Source organism: Colossoma macropomum, unplaced genomic scaffold (assembly GCF_904425465.1).
Source record: "Colossoma macropomum unplaced genomic scaffold, Colossoma_macropomum, whole genome shotgun sequence".
NCBI classification, from domain to species: Eukaryota; Metazoa; Chordata; class Actinopteri; order Characiformes; family Serrasalmidae; genus Colossoma; species Colossoma macropomum.
Window position 1 is genome coordinate 484,933 of NW_023494785.1, and position 20,971 is coordinate 505,903.

At 37.5% G+C, this 20,971-nt stretch overlaps 2 protein-coding genes across 2 annotated transcripts; both read left to right on the forward strand.

Annotated features, from left to right (window-relative positions):
- Positions 1-292: 292 nt before the first annotated feature.
- On the forward strand, positions 293-3,499 carry LOC118812789 (interferon-induced protein 44-like). The gene is made up of 5 exons (XM_036577915.1): positions 293-298; positions 2,516-2,656; positions 2,790-2,957; positions 3,223-3,327; positions 3,437-3,499. Exons 1-5 carry the CDS (start codon positions 293-295, stop codon positions 3,497-3,499), a joined length of 483 nt encoding a protein of 160 aa, XP_036433808.1.
- A 4,329-nt stretch (positions 3,500-7,828) lies between these two features.
- Positions 7,829-20,471, forward strand: LOC118814874 (NACHT, LRR and PYD domains-containing protein 12-like). The gene is made up of 9 exons (XM_036580729.1): positions 7,829-8,070; positions 9,888-11,837; positions 13,182-13,355; positions 13,727-13,900; positions 15,086-15,259; positions 16,456-16,626; positions 16,902-17,075; positions 18,188-18,234; positions 19,571-20,471. Exons 2-9 carry the CDS (start codon positions 9,916-9,918, stop codon positions 20,164-20,166), a joined length of 3,432 nt encoding a protein of 1,143 aa, XP_036436622.1. The 5' UTR covers positions 7,829-8,070; positions 9,888-9,915; the 3' UTR covers positions 20,167-20,471.
- The last annotated feature ends 500 nt before the right edge of the window (positions 20,472-20,971 follow it).

Here is a 20,971-nt window from a genome sequence, read left to right on the forward strand (position 1 = left end):
GTTTTCAGAAATATCTTGTGAATTAACAGTTAATAAAAAAATCCAAATTAGCAGCATCTGAGCTCTCCTCCTGGTGTAAGTGTCTGAGGGTTTGCTTTCGTCACTGGGTAATTGGGAATTCAAATCCATCTGTAGCTGGGAGTCCATGAGATCACGTGTTAGCAGTGTCTTTCAATCTTACGGAAGTAGCTGTTATTTTACAGTTTTCTACTGGCAACTTTACAGGATTTTTCAAACACTGTACAGTAACTTATGCATTTCTTACAGAACTCAATGAGTGGAGGAGGGTGGAATGGAAGTAAGTCTATTTAATTTATCATTTAACATCATGAGATGCGATCAATGATGAACCAATGGCAACACACTGCACTTTTGTGTCATTTATTCAATATATTGTATATAACAGGCCTGTACAGCCAGGGTGTACTGCCACAACAGCTTGCCGTTTCGCATTCAGTTTATTAAGGTATGGTCTAGTACCAAATGTATATTTCTAAATAATATTTGGCTAATCAACAAGTTTATACATGTACCTTGCTTTAAAGCAATAAAGACAGTTAGCTGTGCTTTAATGTTTTGAATACAATGTTGCTGTCTGACTGGACATTAATTGATAGAAATTAGTTAGTAGTTAGTTAGTTAGTTAGTAGACAGCATTTTTTTTTCAGTCTTGCTTTTTAGTACTAGAAAATCTTGAGATTTTAATCAATAATACTGCAAAAGAGGAACACAATATTATATTATATTATATTATATTATATTATATTATATTGCTAATAATCTGATGACATAAAACAGAAGCACATTCTAGCTTGTCTCCTAAGTAGAATATTGTTAACGTGCTGTATAAGTGAGGATGTTTTGCAGGTAACATCAAAGTATGAAATATAGATATTTTATGTGTTAGAACTGAACTTGAGTGGTGGTAGAAAGGAAAATCAGAAATCACAGCTGTCAGCTCTATTCTACAAACAGCCAAAAGTATCATAAAATCAAGGTGATCAAAGCAAGGATAGTACCATGGAACCATTATATTTACCAAAATAATATTACAGTAAGTCAAAAATTGCAGCAAAGTGCTTGTAATTTCTTTAAATGATGTGCGATAACTACAGTGTTTAGTTAAACACACTTAATAAGCAATGATGGTAGAGTGGAGAATGTTTTTTTTAATTATGTTGCTTTGTATGTTATGTACTACAGAAAGTGTAAATAAGAAATAAAAGTTTAATTTTTCTATTTTCCTTCCCAAGTCAAGATGGAGTGATCGATGGCCTCAAAACGTTTAAAATTAACAATAAGAAAGTTGATGCGCTCCGTTTCCTTCTGTACGGACCCATTGGAGCAGGAAAATCCAGCACCATAAACACCATCAAGACTATTTTTGAAGGACGTCTGTTCATCAACTGTCTGCCTGCTTCAGAAATAACTCATTCTAGGAGTCAAAGCTTATACGTGAGTATAAAGAAAAAACCTGATATTCTGTTGAGGGATATTACTCAGTCAGCTGGCTGTGAATTGTTTATTCATAGCATTCGATTACGTCATGAAGAACGTCCTGCCACCATTTTGGTAAGCAAGCAGCAACTCTGACTGCTGTAATAGAGCTTGTCTAGTCAGCTTTGCCGCCACTACAGCCCTGCAGGTGGATGTAAATAGACAAGAATGACCCAAAAAAGATGAGAAAATGCTACGAGGAGAAGATTTGCTTGACTGGTGGACTGGACTGGTATAAAATTAACCTGTACATCTTTCAAACAAAGATCAGATAATTGTAAGACTTTAAATAGATTAATAAACATGGTATAATAATTATTAGCTAGCTTCTTATTCAAATTTTCCATTCCACCTTAAATGGTGGGCTGCATGATGTCATCGGAATACTCTGAATACCCTGTGTGCATAAGAGACCCCAGCTTCTGAATCAATTTATAATGATACACGTTGTGCTGTCAGTAAACGTAGAATCTACATTACACACAGCTTAGTCTTATGCTTGTGTGTATGTAAGTACAGATAACAGAAAATGGAAACCGCAGATTTTGCAGTTATGTTGCAAGTCAAACATTAGTTCTATATTCAGGAAAGTGCCAAGAACCAGAAATAACAGTGATAATGGCAGTATAGTGCTTTGGCCTTAGTTAGCTTCATTTAGTCAGCTACTTAAAAGAGCCCATGGTTTTTGAGTAATAGCACAAAGTTGAAGAGTCAGACAATGTATCACACTCTGGAACTGTGACCAGAGTCAATTAAGGCCAAACAAGTTAATTACCTTCTGAGACTTTATAACTGGAAGGGTGTCCTTCTGCACATGCCACAACTACATTTTTTCAGTTTATCAAATAAAAATTTGCAGAAAATGTTTATTCCTAAAAATAGTTTGCTGCAGAGGTTATTTCCTTCTTTTCACAGAATTTCACCAGGGCTGCTCACACTTTTCCATCAACTGTGCAATGTACATTGTAATAAACCACCATAGCAGACTTTTATAGAACTATTTTGTACTTTTATTCAGTATGAAAAATGCGAAATCGGAAAGGATGGATTGCTTCCTTTCACCTTCAATGATATCAGGGGCCTAGAAAAGGAAGACAGTGGAGTCCATGCTAAGGACATCATCAGTGCTTTAAAAGGTCACGTGAAAGAGGGCTATGTGGTAAGATCACAACATACGCACTTCAGTTTGAAAAAATAACTCATTTCCAATGTTAATGGGTGTCTCAAGTATGAATCCCAATATGTAGAATTTCTGTTAAACAACTCAGCCCAGATATTTGCGTTTTCTTCAGTTCAACCCTAAGATTCCTCTGTCTGACAACAACCAGTATTACCTCAGAGATCCCGGCCTGAATGATAAGATCCACTGCCTGGTGAACGTTATACCAGCAGACATGATTTCAATGATCAAAGACGACTACATCAAAAAAATGAAGGAAGTCAGAGAAGAAGCCAGCAGAAATGGGTGAGTAAGCTCATTCCGAAATGTCATTAGATTTGTTTTAGGCAGAATTAGTCAAACCAACCTTTGTATTTTTCTTCAGTTTTCATACTTAGAATATGGAGAAAAAAATCCAAGTTTCAAAACAGCAACAACACAGTCAATAAATTTAGATTTAGGAGAGAAGAAATTCCAAACATGAATAGGCCAGTAAGTGCATAAAGAATCTAAGGGGAGAAAAACAAAACAAAACAAAACAAACACACAAAAAAACTGTCTCTGCTACAGGACTCCCTCAAGTGATTTTTATGACGAGAGTGGACCGTGCATGCCCACTGACAAAGAAAGATTTGCACAATGTCTACAAAAGCAAGAAGATCAGGGATAAAGTGAGTAATCTTGCTGGTGAGATCTATTATGAACATCCATGCAGAGATTCTCAATTACTGTGATGACAAACTGACAAATGAATGACCAGGCATCTGTGTGTGTGTCCAGATGCGTGAGTGTAGCGTGTCGCTGGGTGTCCCAATGAACTGCATCTTTCCTGTGTGGAACTAAAATCAAACAAGTGAAACATAAAGTCTGCCTCCCCTTCATCATTAGTGGTAAAATACAGTGTCTTTTGTTTTCTGATTATCTTCTTTTTTCACTTTTCTAGTTCAGCGTTTGTTTGAGCTGCTTTGAACATTTCCTTTGTCTTCCCTTTTTCCCACCTTTTTTATTTCCTGTTCATTGGGGTGTTTGAGGTGTTTTTCCCACCTTGCCTTCAGACCTTGTCTGTGCTTCCCAATGGTGCAGCGGTAGCTCCACGGACTGCCAATCAGTACACTGGGGGTTAGAGCCTGGCTCTGGGTCACCTCAAGCCCAACGTGCCAAATTCACACTCCATTGCCTCAGTAAATTTATTTAAGACCCTTTCTCACGGGGTTTGCCTCCCTCCCGTCCTGCAACACAAAGAGCATGAAATATTGGGACAGGGTGAAAGTAAATAGCTCGTAACACCCGACTCATCATATGCTAACAGTTTAATGCAAAATATTAATGCTAAAGATATACCATCGTAAATACATATTTCTAACTGTAGCTATGTTATAGTTATAGTACTGTTATAGTACTAATAAAAATGAGTACTGTAATTTTTATGCCCTTTCCTGTGTAAAACTTAAAGCAGCTCCTGGAGGACAGTGCAGTTTGGTCATAAATGTCGTTTTATAAAATGGCTTTAAAGGAGCAGCCTGATTGCACAGAGCTGCTGTTTTTCGTAGCTTGTTTGTCTACTGCTTTCAGTTTATGTCAAATGGCAGGGTCAGAGCCAACTTCAAAACACCTCTGAAACCAGTAACGTTGCCATTAATTTCACAGCATCCAAGACTGTGAGGACTGTCACTCGTACCTGCCTTTGAAGATATGTCATAACAAAACCTCCACATTATGGAATGAATGCAGATGTCAGACAACATACTTTGAGAGGTTTATCGAAAACTGACGAAGCTTCATAGCATTTTAACCCGACCGGCTCTAGGGGTTGCTAGCTTTAGCAATCCCTGAAAAATGTTCATTGGCGTTTTCATATAAATTATATAAATATAATTAGGCTACCAGTTTGTACATTATCATAAAACTTTACAAAACCTTCCATAAGATATGTGTACATGCAAGTAATTTCTATATCTAAGTGTATACACACGTATTCACTGAGAGCGTACAGTAGACCGCTCATACAGGATTGGTTCTTTTTTAGCTACTCTTAACACATTAACTAAATGCTGATCTTCAGTCAGTCACTAAATATACATTCACTTCTCACAAGATTGTCACAGTGGATTGTTTTTGGTTAACTGTTCAAACATGGATCACTTTCTAATCCTTCCAAGAGGAATTGCTGTGCAAAAGTGCCTGCAGGGTTACAGGCTAGTCTGAAGGTTTTTACACCTAGTTTGTTTGCTAATGTTTCGAGGTCTACATCTTGTTGGAGTCTTTTGATTGGCTGGTTGAGCTTTAGCTGAATGTCCTCTAAAGCCAGACAGACACTGTCTGATTAGACGAAGCTATGATTTATATACTCACGCTGCACGGAAACACTCCGTCTGACTGACCTGCTATGTGAAATGCAGCCTCTACAGACGCTCTGTCTACGGACCATTATCAATACAGCTGATTCACTCAGAATAACACAAGTACTGAGCAACACACTGAGACACTGAGTAGCGCTGCTAACACTGAGCACTGAAGATAAAGCAGGCGCTGATGTACATGGTAGGACAATTTGGTCGCTCTACAGCTGTCATCATATTAACATTTATACCTCACTATACTATTCAGTCAAACAGAGTTAAGTCAGCATATATGGACTCAACTTTTTTTTGCCCCTATTTTGCTAGCCTACGTCTCCACTCTTACTGGGGAAGCGGTTATGATTGTGTTTGTCTTTGAAAATGGACGAAATTTGCACAGTGTATGTCTAGTGGGAATCTGACAATGCGGAATTCCCACCAGAAGGGTGGATTCCCACCAGAAGGAGAATTTACTGGTGGAATGGAGAAAAACAGCAGTAAGGCAGGGGACTTGTAATGTTTGAGGACAAAAATGCCCCCCTTTTGCTGGCTTCACCTTCACTCCTGCAAATGTTTTAGTGTAATTTCATTTCTGCTTTGTATTTTACTGTGAACTGCTATATATTTAGATACATGTGGCACTACAGGATGTAATAGTTTTCACAGGAACATTCAGTTATTAAGAGCCTCCCAGAAGTCTGTCAGTGGTTGATTGAGAATACTAATGACCTAAAGGCTGCTGTTCAAGTTATAATGATGTGGAAGAGAGGAGAAAGCACTACAGACATCTTCTTATTCTGTTTTTGATACCAGCAGGACATGGAGATGTTTCAGTCTGAACTGTGTGACAATAAATGTCCTAAAAATGTCTTAAAATGTGGATCACTGAAAATGAACATGTACAAAAACACTTTTTTGTGTTTTTCTAAATATGTTGTTTGTTAAAAACTTATTAAAACACTCAACATGCTCAGCAAAGTATTTATGTATTCACTGCAACATGAAATATTTAGAACTTTTTTTCATGTGAAAGTTTTATAACGTCTGGTTTGAGGAGAATTATTTACCTGTTCCAGTGTAGCAATACATTTCTCAGTGTTTTGTGGAGAGACTTTAAAGAAAACAAACTTACAGACATGGCAGTAATTTAATATTCAGTTCTTTCACTTATATTCTCTTTATTTGCAAAATATTTTACTCATGTTTTTATTTACTAGATTTTTACTTAATTTGTTGTGTCATGTATGTGGAACAGTGGAGTGTGAATTGTATGAGTGTGCTTTACAATAAAAATAAAAAGTATGCTTAGAATCTCAATTCAAAATCTTAATTCAAAATCCCAATTCAAAAATGGATAATTCTAAACTATCCATTTTAACTTAGTTTCCACTAGAGAGAATACAATGCTTTTCAGCCTGTTAGGAAGAATTTGAATGTATTTAGTTTAAAAGTTTGATATGAATGCCATCATCATCATCATCATCATTATTTTCTTTATTTTAGCTCAGCTTAAGCTTTGAAGCAGAGAGTCACAAGTGGAATAAAATGTAACAAAATAATAACAAGTTAAGAAATAGATTTATATAACAGTAAAAGCCCATGATAAACAATAAAGCAATAAGACAATAAAGCAATAAAAACCTTAAAATAAGTAAAATAAGCCTTCAAATAAAATATTAATACTAAAAATGAAATAAGTAAATAATGAAATAATAAATAATAAAGATCACAAACAGAGCTAAATTAATAAGACTGTAAAAGTTTAAAACCTCTAGCAGTCAAACTATATACAGCTTGCTGTGTTAAAATACCAATAATTATGTTTATTTATTCCTCCTACATAAAACTTTAACCAAATGTACTAAGAAAATTTAAATACAGTCTGGGAAAATGTGTTTTTTTCTCACTGCATTCTCACTTCTTTCTTTCAGATGTCAGTGAAGAGCTTGTGTGTGCCAAGAGTTTCATTATTTAAGAAAGAAATAGCTAATTCAGCACAAATAGCTTTTATTGGAAATGTTTGGAATAGCAGAGTCTTAAAATACACATTAGATACACATAGATAATTTGGGTAGTCTTTAAAACACATTTATTCAGATAAACTGGGCAGTTTTAGCAAGATTAAAATTGAGAGATAAGATGGGTGGCAGTGAATTATAGTTTTAAACAGTGGAACTACTGGATAAGCCGCTTTTAACAGGAGTCTGTAAAAATGCATGTTTGTTCAACTAAATTTGGTGGCTTTAGTAACACTTTCATAGCTCCATTAGACGAATACAAAGTTAGTGTTTTTTACAGTGTAAGATCTGGGTGCTGGGTAGGCATGTTAGTGGTGCACAGGGTTGGCATGTAATGGAATACAAGTATTGGGAATTTGTTCAGAGTACAAAAATTAAGTATCTGTTGCATTTTGTTAAGGCAGCATTCAGAATACAGGTACTTTTTACATTATTTGGAGAATACTTCCAGAATGCTTACCCACAAAATAAAAAAAAATCTTCAAAAGAAACACCATCAATACTTATTTATTAACTAGTATGGAAAAAATACTTAAAAATACTTTAAAAAAAAAACTTATTAAAAGAAAATTGACTACCAGTAATAGCAAGGAACAGTGTGAATTACATTTTTTTTTAAAGTTTTTTTTTGTGCTTTACCAAGATGTATTGAAAATGTATTGTAACTGTATTCTGAATAGGTTTCTTTACGTCCTGTAATGGAATACATCACTGAACACATTCAGGACAAAGTATTTAGCCCAGCTTGGGCGGTGCAGAGCTTTTATTTTGACAGCTAGTTTTAAGTGTAATTTGATTGGCTCCTGAGCGGAGCTACCAGAGATTGTACACAGTGTACAGCTGTGGAAATCAGCAGCTGGAAACTATTGAGGAAAGTACATGAGAGTATTTAGTTTAAGGGACAGAAACGGCGCCGTGTGGCTTTACAGTCTGATCAGGAGGGTTGAGAGTCATCTGTGAGGGACGTTTGAGTCGACCTAAGTGATCAAAGAAAGAAAAGCGGGCAGACGGAGCTGCAGACGGAGAAACGGTCACACATCATCGCTTAAGACTTCAGGTGAGATCAGAACTAATAGAAGTGTACAGTACTGAGGTGGAGATCAAAGAAAATACGCTTTTATTAACAAAATCAATAACAAGGCTGCTTTTCTCTGAACTCAGTGGTGGATTAAACTGTTAGTCACTTCGATATGGCCGAAAACACAGACAGTCGAGACAGACTGCTGTTGGTGGTGTGGGAGAGAGGGGGAGAGGGAGAGGGAGAGGGACAGAGGGAGGAGTCTGATGAGAAACACTGTAAACCTGGACTGAGAAACAGAAACAGTTGGTTTTGTTACACAATACCACTCTTACTCATGCTATTTTCTTTGTTTTACTTTTTTATACAATTTAGAATAACAATGAACAGATCAAAACTACAGAGTAACACATATGGAATGAACCAGACCTGAAAAACAAAGATTAGGGATCATGTACAAAATCTCCTATATGATGATCAAATGTACATATTATGCCATCTTTTTAAATGCCTGTACATTTATTTCTTGTGCATTGAGGATTTAAGAATTTGATGGAAAAATGCAGCAGTTTTGCTCTTTTTATAAAATAACAAGGACGAAAAACAAACACAAAAAAAATATGAACAGATTATATATATATATATAAAACTCATTTGTGGGGTACAGTCAGTTAAAAGTCTGAAATGGGTTTTGAACTCTGAACCTTTTCAGTAGAATAATGCATATAGGTCTATTATGCCACAGTTAGTTGGGACCTTGCAATCAAACTCTTTAATTGAATGAGAGGTTTCTATAAGTGTCTATATCTCCCAAACCTCTTTAAGTATCATATAAAGCTCTAAATGGAATGGCCCTTCAGAATGGACTTATGAATTAGGGCTGCAACAACTAATCAACATCTATTAATAATGATAATATTGACAATAAAAAATGTCGATAATAAATCAAGTTGGCTTTATGACATTTGCTTATTTTATTTATATTATGTAACTGAAACAGGGAAACACAGACTGCAGTGCAGGATCAAAAACTACTAAAACATTTCACTTGAAAATGTGGTTTCCTGTGTGATGTATAAAACCAAGCTCAATGGACAGCCCAACACACACCCCCCAATTTGCTGTGAATGTGAGAGAGTATATGCACTGTTAAAAGTTTAGCGGATCAAATAAGCAGAGCTGGCTGAAAAGGACACTGGAGACAGAGGGCTAAATGGAGAGCTGTGGCAAACAAAGCAAACCTTTTTAGTTGACCCTGAACTTTTCAGCTCTTTAAATTAACCTTTACTTTTTGTCTGTACACAGACATGAGACCCAGACCCAGTTGAAACTCCTAGCCTGATTAGACCGCTGGCTCACCATGAGTCACTCTCCACCTGCTCACTTGTGCCTGACCACACCCTATATCAGGGGTGACCAGTCCTGGTCCTGGAGATCCACCACCCTGCAGAGTGTAGCTCCAACCCTAATGTGACTATTTGAGCCAGGTGTGTTGGATCTGAAATCTCCAGGGTGGTAGATCTCTAGAACCAGGATTGAGCACCCCTGCCCTATATAAAACCTACGGAAGCAGCTACTTAATAAAATAGAAATCTATCCATCCATCCATCATCCAAACCGCTTATCCTTCTGGGTCATGGTGGGGTGCTGGAGCCTATCCCAGCTGTCATCGGGCGGAAGGCAGGATACACCCTGGACAGGTCGCCAGTCCATCGCAGATAAAATAGAAATCAAATTTAAAAAATCATATGAAAAAAGATCATATAAGACAACCAGTTTCATATGTCCTTGGTACGCTGACAAGTGTACTATGGTTACTTGCATTGATTTTTGGTTCTGTGTTTACTCCTCATCAGGCAGCACTGTAGACACTAACATACAGTGATGGAGGGAACTGGAGACCTGAAGCAGGATTCTTACCAGCCTGGGGATGGGGTTCTGCAGAGAGCCTTAGAGAGACATAAAAACAGCATGAAGAACAAGTATGAGAGCTTATTTGAGGGAATCAAAACGAAAGAGAATAAAACTCTCCTGAATAGAATTTACACAGAACTGTACATCATAGAGAAAGAGAATGAAGGAAAGAATGAAGGACATGAGGTTCTGCAGTTGGAGAGAAAACCCAGAAAGCACTTCCAAGGCACTCCAATCAACTGCTTAGACATCTTTAAACCTCTGCAAGGTCCTAAAGGAGAAAGAGAGGACGAGAACAGTAGAGCTGCAATGACCAAAGGCATCAAACTCCAAGAAAGAACAAAAGATGAAGAATCAAAAGTTCAAAATCTCAGAGCTGTTCTGACTAAAGGCATTGCTGGAATTGGAAAAACTGTCTCTGTGCAGAAGTTCATTCTGGACTGGGCTGAAGGAAAAGCCAATCAGGATGTAGGGCTCATGTTTGTGCTTCCGTTCCGGGAGCTGAACTTGATTAAAGATGATCAATACAGTCTTTATGGACTTCTGTGTGACTTCCATCCTGAGCTCAAAGATCTGGACCCAAAGATCTATGATCAGCTCAAAGCTGTGTTTATATTTGATGGTCTGGATGAAAGCAGAATTCCACTGAACTTTGAAGAGTGTGAGAAAGTATCTGACATCACCATGACATCATCAGTGGATGTGTTGATGATGAACCTCATCAAAGGAGAGCTGCTTCCCTCTGCTCTAATCTGGATAACTTCCCGACCAGCAGCAGCCAATCAGATCCCTCCTGAACACATCAACCGTATGACAGAAATTCAGGGATTCAGTGACCCACAGAAGGAGGAGTACTTCAGGAAGAGGATCAGTGATGAAGACCAAGCCCAGAGAATCATCTCCCACATTAAGACAGTGAGGAGCCTCCACATCATGTGTGACATTCCAGTCTTCTGCTGGATCTCAGCCACTATCTTTCAGCAAATCATGAATCAATGTAATACAAAAGTCCCTAAAACTCTGACTGAAATGTACTCACACTTCCTGATCACTCAGACAACCATGAAGAGTGAGAAGTATGAGCAGAAAGATGAGAGAGATCCAAAGAAGCTGCTGGAGTCCAACAGAACCGTTCTTCTGAAACTGGCTGAACTGGCTTTCAAACAGCTGATGAAGGGCAATGTGATGTTCTACGAAGAGGACCTCAGAGAGTGTGGCATTGATGTCACTGAGGCCTCAGTGTATTCTGGGATTTTCACTGAGATCTTTAGGGAGGAATGTGTGCTTTACCAGAGGAAGGTGTACTGCTTTGTTCATCTGAGCTTTCAGGAGTTTCTGGCTGCTGTTTTTGTGTTTCACTGCTATGAGAGCAAAAACATGGAGATACTGCAGTGGTTTAAAACATGGCGCAGAGAGTGGTCTGAGAGTGTTACACTGGATGAGCTGCTGATGGGAGCAGTGGATAAAGCCTTAGAGAGTGAGAATGGACTTCTGGATCTTTTCCTACGATTCCTGCTGGGCATCTCACTGGCGTCCAATCAGAGACTCCTACAGGGCCTGCTGACACATGTACAGAGCAACCCGGAGAAAATGACAGAATACATCAAGCAACTAATAAAGAGAGATGGAGAATACATTTCGACTGATGGATCTATAAATCTTTTCCTTTGTCTATGTGAAATGAATGACCAGTCTCTCTCCAGGGAGATTCAGGAATATCTCAAATCAGACAAACTCTCACATAAAGATCTCTCACCTGCACAGTGCTCAATGCTAGCCTATATGCTGCTGATCACAGACGAGGTGCTGGATGAGTTGGACCTGAAAAAAATCACATCACATGAAGGTTATAAGAGGCTCATTCCAGCTGTGAGTCTCTGCAAAAAAGCTTTGTGAGTATCTACGTTAACCTATATTATTATCTGAAAGTTTGTTTGAATAAAATGTAACCTGAATCAGATCACATTTTTTTAATGAGATGTTATTATAAATTATAAATACATGTTTAGCTATTAGAGCAGCAGTAGTGGAGGTTGTTTGAAGGGCAGGGACAAACAAGTAAAAAGGGCACAGACTGCACAATAAGCTATGATACATCATGCATGATGAAACAGTCTTCATCCTGATTAAGATTAATGTTATGTTATTAGGTGATCCACAATATACAGGGAACTATAAACCTTTAAAATGTTTAATTAACAAACACTTCTGAAATAAAACACTCAGCAAACTATTAACATTTGTTTCACAACAAACACACAAATACTGACATGATAATTTAAGTGAGAAAGCATGATTTGGGAGCAGAGTAGTCAGGCGTAGTCACACTCAAGTTAATTGAAAAAGCAATTCGTACTAAACCTTAAAGTTCCATGGGCATTTTGTGCAAATTACCCTAAAATTATTCCTTTAGGAATTTATGTACACTCTGCTTTCTAAATTGAGTCCACAGGTTAGCATAGAATCAGCTAAGCAAGGTACTTATTTTGTAAGCATGCTCTTTAGGTAGGCATCTAGGCACTTGCAGTGTCCATACATTAGTATTTAGTAATGCATCCTTGGTAAAACTCTTTACAACTTTAAAGAAAGCTTGTTGTATTGCCTCACACACTGTAGTAGAATGTCAGAGCTACAGGTCAGACACTGAAGCCCCATCTGACACCTGTATATCCTAAAGGGATTATGGCTAAAATTAAAAACTTAAATGGATGTAATAAATACAAGTGTTTAACAATGAGAATGAGTATTTCAAACTTTGTCATTCATAGATTTCATAGGAAAGGTACTCATAGGGAATATCAACTTTAGACCATTGTAAGGGAACCTTATAGGGCACTGCATCATGTTTTCTCCACTAGACACATCATCAAATCTTGCTCATCATAATTTATTGCATGAATGGGCACCATAGAGGGCACTCAAAATTTTTTCCCATTTAAAGGGTAGTCAATAGGGCATGTCCTCCAGAGTCCACCAGTGTAGAGCAGCAAGAGCCCACGTAATTAGCAAACCCTCACTCATACCAATATCCTGTTGAAGTCTAGTCAAAAACACAGATGTAGATGCACAGTTTGTCACTGCAGTTCTTTAGCCCTGTGGTTCTGAACCTGAGGGGTTTGAGATGTTTGTACATAAACCAATAATGAAAAATACAATCTTTTACACTTAATGTAACTTACACTTCATGTCCTTTGTTGAAATTATGAAATGTTCATTCTGCAAGTGTTTCTTTGCAGACTAGATGAGTGTTTTCTCGAAGAGGAGTCCTATGAAACTCTCTGCTCTGCTCTACAATCTGCAACCTGTCCACTGAAAGAACTGCACCTCAGTAATAGTACCCTGCTGGATTCAGAAGTAGAGCTGCTCTCTGTTGGACTAAAGAGTTCACATTGTAAACTGGAAATACTTAGGTGAGTTTTTATTAATTAATTCATAAAGAAATCTTTTGCATGTTATATTACATTTTCTCTAGAAATTCTCACCATATCCATTAAAGCAAAATCAGTATGTATTGGAAAAACTTTGGGATGTGTTGTTAATTTAACCATATCATAAGCTGCCCTGGTAGTTATTACAGTTAATGTTCTATACTGCTATATGGGTATCATCTTGTTAGAGAAAAGTAACAAAGGCAAGGTTTGCTGTTTTTGATTTTAATTTGGATGACATGTTGGGCTTTGAACATCATGTGTACATTTTTATTGATGAAAAGACAAAGTGGCATGTGGCAAGCCAAGTTTTAATCTATACCATGTACTAAAGGTACTCTCTGTCTTTGCAGACTTGGTAGATGTTTTATCAAGACAAACAACTGTGAAAAATTAGCATCAGCTTTACAATCAGTAAACTCCACCCTGAAAGATCTGGACCTCAGTAACAATTTGCTGTATGACTCTGGATTGGAGCTGCTTTCCACTGGACTAAAGAGTCCACACTGTAAACTGGAGAGACTCAGGTGAACGTTCTGTGAATTTTCCTGAATGAAACTATATCCCTGAGATGCTAACCAAATTGTGTTGTTGTTGTTGTTGTTGTTATTATTATTATTATTATTATTATTATTATTATTAATGTCCCTCATTTATTTAATAGATTTTAGACTCTCTTACTCCAACCATCCCAGAAATATAAACATAGACCAAAATGTGTGCTATTTGTGAGATATTTTATTGTATTATGAATGCTTTTATGAGTATATTTCAGACCTAATTGTGATTTTGCATCATAAATTGGCCATAGAAATGGCTTAGCTATAGTTTGTGAATCCTTGGAATTACTTGCATTTTTGCATGGATTACTCATAAATTGTGGCCTGATTGTCATTTATTGTACAATTATAGACAAACACAACTTGACTAAATTGATGATGCACAAACATTACTTTTCAAGCCTTATTCAACCGATTGAGTATTCATTCACAGTGCAGGCTGGAAAAAGAATATGAACCTGTGTTGCAATGACTTCTCTAAAAGCTAAATGGAGTCAGATGTTGCAATTAAGAAGACAAGAAATTAAGAAGACAAACTCTGGCTACTGAAAAAAGTTTGCTCTTCTCAAGAAAGATTGGTTGGTGGGAACAAAAGTGTGATCAAAAGACCTGGGCATTCACCAACCATAGCAAGACAAGGAGTAATCAAATGGAGAAAATGTGCAATGCTGTAAGAGGTGACAAAAACCCAAGAGTAAAAGAGTAGAATTAACCTCATCCCAGCTGTGAAGCATGGTAGATGGAGCATCATGGATTGTTTTTTGTTGTCTCATGGTTGGAAACCTTGGAGTCATTGAGTGAATTCAAAATTTTCAGGATGAAATTTTACAAGAGAAAGCCTTGGAGAAGGATTGGGTGATGAAACACACGAGTAAATCAACAAGAAACAAGAAAATTTGGATATTGCAATGGCCAAGTTTAAGAGTGCTGTTCCAGCAAGACATTTCAAGAAGTGATTAATGCAGAAATCCAGTTAATTTCAAAGGGTTCACAAACTTTTTCTTGCAAATGTTAATGTTAATTTTCTCTTTCGTATGATGGCATGTTGGGCTGTGCACATCTAATATCTTTCTACTCTCTTTCTAGACGTGAACACAAAGTGGCACATACAGAATACTGCCACTGAATTTGTACTTTATTTTGTCTTTACAGGTTAGCAAGCTGTTATCTCACCACAAACTCCTGTGAAATACTATCAACAGTTCTACAGTCAGGAAACTCCTTCTTGAAAGATCTGGACCTCACTTACAACAACCTACAGGACTCAGGAATGGAGCTCCTCTCTGCTGCACTGAGGAGTTCACACTGTAAACTGAAGACACTCAGGTGACCCTTCTGTTAATACATTCCTCAGTGGAAAACATTACGTTGAGAGGACAAATTTTAAGGGTCCAGCACAGTATTTTTGCACGGACCTTAAAATCTTAACCTAGTAGAAAATCTGTTATTATATGTGTACTTTTGTTTTCAGTGCAACACGTGTAGTAATGGATAAAATGACATAACATATGGGATGGGATGGGATGTTCCAATAAGCTAACTCGCTTTAATTTTTTGTCATATCATAAGGAGACTTTGTTAAGATTTAAGATTGAGATTAAGTGACCCTTATTAGTCCCACAATGGGGAAATTTCACCTCCGCAATCTAACCCATCCATGCAGTGAAACACCACATACACACTAGAAGGCAGTGAGCACACTTGCCCGGAGCAGTGGGCAGCCCTATCCGCAGAGCGTGGGGAGCAGCTGGGGGTTAGGTGCCTTGCTCAAGGGCACCTCAGTCATGTACTATAAGACTAGTTATAAGCCTGCTACAATATTGCTAATTTTTGCAAATGTGTCTATGGGATTTCCAGAGTTAGACTGCTGCCTAACAGTTTTGCTGGCAGTGGTGTGCATGTGTATTAAAACGTAAAGGCTAACACTTAGTATCACTGCAGAAGGGTGTTAGCCTGTTAACTATTTGGCAAGTTGTTAACCAAAATCGTAAAAGTTTGAGTATCTGTATCTTCAGATATCCAATGTCTATTTTGTGTTCTGTATCTGTGTTCTCTTTGGACGCTTATGTAAGTTTGATGCCATTTCCACCCTGCACCATGCAATTCTAATGTTAGGCATAGATTAATGCAGAAACTGTCAAGAGAAGAAGATGGTTATGAATATGCAAGCTTTTACAGTTCCTTAAGAATGAAAAATAAAATCTACAAAGAACATGGAAAATACAAAATACTCATTTTTGGGAAACAATAGACACACTGACTTTGGGAAGTCAATTGAAATATGTAATAGTTTAAATGCTATATATTAACTGTGTTGTTTATGATTTCAGTATTTATTTTATGTACTTTTACTTTTGTATTGTATTTCTCTTAGTTATTCTCTTAGTTATCTCTCTTTATCTCAGTAGTACAAAAAACAAAAATGATTATGGTGTTTAAACAATATATGCTTACACTTCCTTTCAGAACTCTTTCCTTGAACATGTTGAGTTATTGTGCTTGAAATTTCTTCCCTTCTGCAGTCTAGTTACCTGTAATCTTGGGGAAAAGGCTTGTGAATACCTGGGATCAGCTTTACAATCAGCAAGCTCCTTAAAAGAACTAGACCTCAGTAACAATGAACTGCAGGATTCAGGAGTGGAGCTGCTCTCTGTGGGACTGAAGAGTTCACAATGTAAACTGGGGATACTCAGGTAAATGTGTGTTGTGCTGGTCTGAGTGGATTAGACACAGCAGTGCTGTTGGAGTTTTTAAACACTTCAGTGTCACTGCTGAACTGAGAAAAGTGCACCAAACAAAAATATCCAGCCAACAGTGTCCTGTGGGCAGTGTCCTGTGACCACTGATGAAGGACTAGAGGATGATCAGTAAGACAGGATTAATAGAATTAGCTGTTTTCTGTGTTTGTACTGTACTGCAGCAGTTTTTTGGTCTGTGTAAATACCACCTATTTTTTCCATTTTTGCAGATTGTCTGGTTGTATGGTTACAGATGAGGGCTGTTCTTCTCTAGCTTCAGCTCTGAAATCAAAGCTTTCCCACTTGAGAGAACTGGATCTGACCTATAATAACCCAGGAGAGTCTGGAGTGAAGCTGCTCACTGATCTACTGGAAGATCCACACTGCAGGCTGGAGACACTCAGGTACATAGAATTCTGTTTGTGTGAGTCAGTGCCACAATCACATAATTATCATAATCATTTAAAATTACATTAACAAAAATAAGTGCATTGTTTTAATGCGGTTTGTGCAGTGTAGTTTAGTGGGGTAACACTGGCATTTGGCCAATTTGTTTGGATATAAGAGCTTTTACCCTCAGTTGTTATTTTGTGTTCAGTAAAAAAAAAGAAAAAAAAAAACATTCCTGCACTAACATGGCACAGCAGAAAGCATGGCATTCACATCTGCTCATTACTGCCTCACCAGAGCCATTCTAAAATTATATATTACTGACTTAAAACATGATCCTCTTCCATTTGTTACCAGCCTGTGTTGTGCAGTATCAGGCGCAATCCCATTTCTTGTTTTTATCCTTACTCCTTGTTTTCGAACATCACCTTGCCACCTGGAACTGAGTTTCAAGGGGCAGTGGTTGAAATCTTCCCCTATAAAATGGGACAACCCTCAAATAAAAAAGAACTTTGCTTTATCTAGGATACATACATTGTATCTAGGCTTCTAGCAGTGCTCTGTGGGCAGCCCTGCAGTCTGCAGTGTTGCCAGAGGAGGGTAAAGTTCAGCAACTTCACTGCTGGTCTTTAGTTACATTTAGGGCATCACATGCCTTCAAAGAGGGGGGATGCGACAATTATTTATCACCCACCCTTAATTTTTCTGGGATGTTAAGCTGAATTCAGCTATTCGCTAGCTTTTTGTTTGAACTTTCCCATTCCACCTTACCATTTAAGGTGGAAGAGGAGATTTGGTGGAAATTTAGCTAGCTAGCTAGCTGAGACATCAGCAAACTTCTAGGGATTTTTTTACACTTGTTATGAAGAAAAAGGCCCATAATACATTAAAATAACTTTAAAGTAAGATAATACAATGGTTATTGTTCTTTCTCCCCTCTGTTTTGACACTTGGCCCTACTCCCTCCATTGTATACTTGTGTATTTGTATAATGACAATAAATTGAAGTTAAACGATTAATTGATTGTTGATTATTGTACCATCCAAAAATGTGGCCAACTACCTTGCAAATTGGTGTATAAATTTGTGTATATTTATTTATTTTTTTTTCTTCTGTCTCCCTCAGGGTGGAACATGCCGGGAAGATCAGGATGAGCCCTGGAGTAAAGAAATGTAAGTTGACTGTTCAGTATAATGTAATGCATGTACAGAGTTGCATGGAATAAAAGATATTTATAACAGAGAACTGAATGCAGTGTCCCAACTGTGTTCATTCATGTTTTTAATAATAATAATAATCCTAGTAATAACCCTAATAATAATAATAATAATAATAATAATAATAAAATATTTGCTTATGTGCATTTATACAGTATATAGTAAGCTTACATCATGCTTTGCCGTAGAACAAGGCTATGTAAATGAAAACAATAAAAATAAATTTCATAATAAATAAATTATTAATATCAATTATTTAACCCAGCAGAAACAATAATCTGCATACAGTTACAGAGAAAAGCCTTTGGGTCCATTCAGCTCAAGGGCTATCCAAATGACAACAGATCCTAGATATACAGCAGGAGGAATAATTCCTTGTTAAGGAGTCTTTTGGTGGGTCATCTGGGAAGCATTAAAACCTTAGAGAGGATTGGCAATAGGTTCCATTGGCCCAGGTTGTATGGTGTTGTGTAGCAGTAGTGTAACTCATGTGCAGTGTGCCAGCAAACCTTCAGAAAGAAGAGTAGTTCATTCCCCACTGTAGCCATAGACAATTATAGGTGTTCCATTCATTCAGATAGGGATGGATATTGTAGAGCCCTTGAAGAGAACAAGCTAGTTACTGCACAAGCTCACACTCAATACTGCATTGGTTCTCTAGGATAGGAATTCTCTTACCTCGGAAACATAATAAAACTGTAACTGTACTTTCACATTAGGAGGCGACATTAGCGATGTCACTAACGTCTCCAAGTATGCCTCTTGTAAGGGGGTTCAAGTGGGTGTAGTCTGGTGTTGCCTGTGGGTTATATATAATCTCTATATCTCACCATGTTGTTGTAAATATGAACCAGTTTAAATTCACATGTTTATAAGTTCCTCTTCCATTCCTGAGTGATTTTATTGGGAGTAGGAACAAAACAGGTCAGAGAGTAGAGACTGAAGACACTGGACCTTCGTGTCTACAATTGGTATAGATCATGCCAATCATTTAGATTGTCTCATCACCACACCATAATTCCTCTGCATAAAGTTGAGAAACTTGATTTTTCGCTTATCGCCCAGCCACAGAGACATTTGTTGCTCAAAATTGCCTAGTCTTATCAAAAACAATTGGTCAGCTGTCACTCTGTCACCTAACTAATTCTCTTACCTTATTACATGATTAAGTTACTCTGGATAAGAGTCAAATGCCATAAAGACCAGGACAAAACTAGTTTACTGTGGTCAGTATCATGTATATATTCATTATTTGTGCAATTTCCTTTAATCTGGGTTTTTCTGTGTACAGATGCCTGTGAGCTCACGTTGGACCCCAACACAGCACATGTGTCTATCTCTCTGTCTGAGGGGAAAAGAAAGGTGATGCATGGGAAAGAGCCACAGCCGTATCCGGATCATCCAGACAGATTTAAACGTAATCCACAGGTTCTGTGTAGAGAAAGTCTGACTGGACGCTGCTACTGGGAGGTTGAGTGGAGTAGGGGTGTTCACATAGCTGTGGTGTACAGAAGGAAAAGATGCGGTGAGCATTGGTTTGGATGGTATGACAAATTTTGGTCTCTGTGCTGTGACGATGACGAGTATGGTGTAAAATACATTGACATGTACAGTTTGACTACTGGAAGAATATTTGACCCCCTTCCCTCCGGCTCCCACAGAGTAGGAGTGTATCTGGACTGGCCGGCCGGGATTCTGTCCTTCTACAGAGTCTCACCGGACACGCAGACACTGACTCACATACACACATTCCACGTCATGTTCAATGAGCCGCTCTATGCTGGGTTTAGCTTTTGGGCTGACTCCTCGGTGCGTTTGTGTGAGAGTCTCCTCAGTTCTGGAGAACAACCTCCAGAGAACACATACTTTTTCAAGTATTGCAGGTAATGTACAGTGTAGTGCTCTCAAAGTTAACACATACTAATAACTCGTTAACATAATACATTATTAATGCTACTACTTAGTTTAATGTTGTTAACACATTTTCCTAGTTTAACCATCTGTAGTTTTACTGTGAGGGGCTTTGTCTGCTGCTGCTGACTCAGAGACTCCATCGATGGCACTCTTGATAAACTTACTCCCATCTACTGCAATGATACATTTGTTTATCGCTTAAGTCCATTGAGTCTGAAGTATCATTTAAAAAAAAAAAAAGGAGTGCTAATGCAGAAATATCAGTAATATTATTAATTCACCAACATAAGACAACATTGAGACATAAGAGTGAGAGGCCACAGTTGGAACATGCTGTTACAATTTAAGAATGCAAATAGTTGCAATTAATTATTTTAATAACTTGACTGCCCAATACAGTACAATACTAACATGCTCACTGCTGGTTAACTCTATCGAAATGGGCATTTTGTGGATTTCCACTCTGAGAATTAGATAATATCCCTTTCAACTCCTTTAAAATCCGCCCCAGAGTAGCTCTGGCACATGCTCGTCCATTTTTGCCACAGTGAAACATATTAGTATGTAGAATGAGAATTTTCTCTATGCTACTGTATTCCTAAAATTGTATTAAAGGTGTACAAGCCTTCCTTTATTGTTGAATGAATTTTCAGTGAGCAAAAAACAATATTTCTCAGTTTTAACATTTGATATGTTGTCTTTTTCCATTAAATGTAGTATTAAAATTATTTGTACATCATTGCATTCTTTTTTTATTTACACTTTGCACAGCATCCCA

What these genes read in the sequence shown, in the direction of transcription:
- LOC118814874 (XM_036580729.1), top strand. Translation starts at nt 9,916, where the DNA reads ATGGAGGGAACTGGAGACCTGAAGCAGGATTCTTACCAGCCTGGGGAT. An exon ending in TGTAAACTGGAGAGACTCAG is followed by an intron (nt 13,901 to 15,085) that starts GTGAACGTTCTG and finishes TTGTCTTTACAG; the next exon opens with GTTAGCAAGCTGTTATCTCA. An exon ending in TGTAAACTGGGGATACTCAG is followed by an intron (nt 16,627 to 16,901) that starts GTAAATGTGTGT and finishes CCATTTTTGCAG; the next exon opens with ATTGTCTGGTTGTATGGTTA.
- LOC118812789 (XM_036577915.1), top strand. An exon ending in TCAGAGAAGAAGCCAGCAGA is followed by an intron (nt 2,958 to 3,222) that starts AATGGGTGAGTA and finishes ACTGTCTCTGCT; the next exon opens with ACAGGACTCCCTCAAGTGAT. An exon ending in GCAAGAAGATCAGGGATAAA is followed by an intron (nt 3,328 to 3,436) that starts GTGAGTAATCTT and finishes GTGTGTGTCCAG; the next exon opens with ATGCGTGAGTGTAGCGTGTC.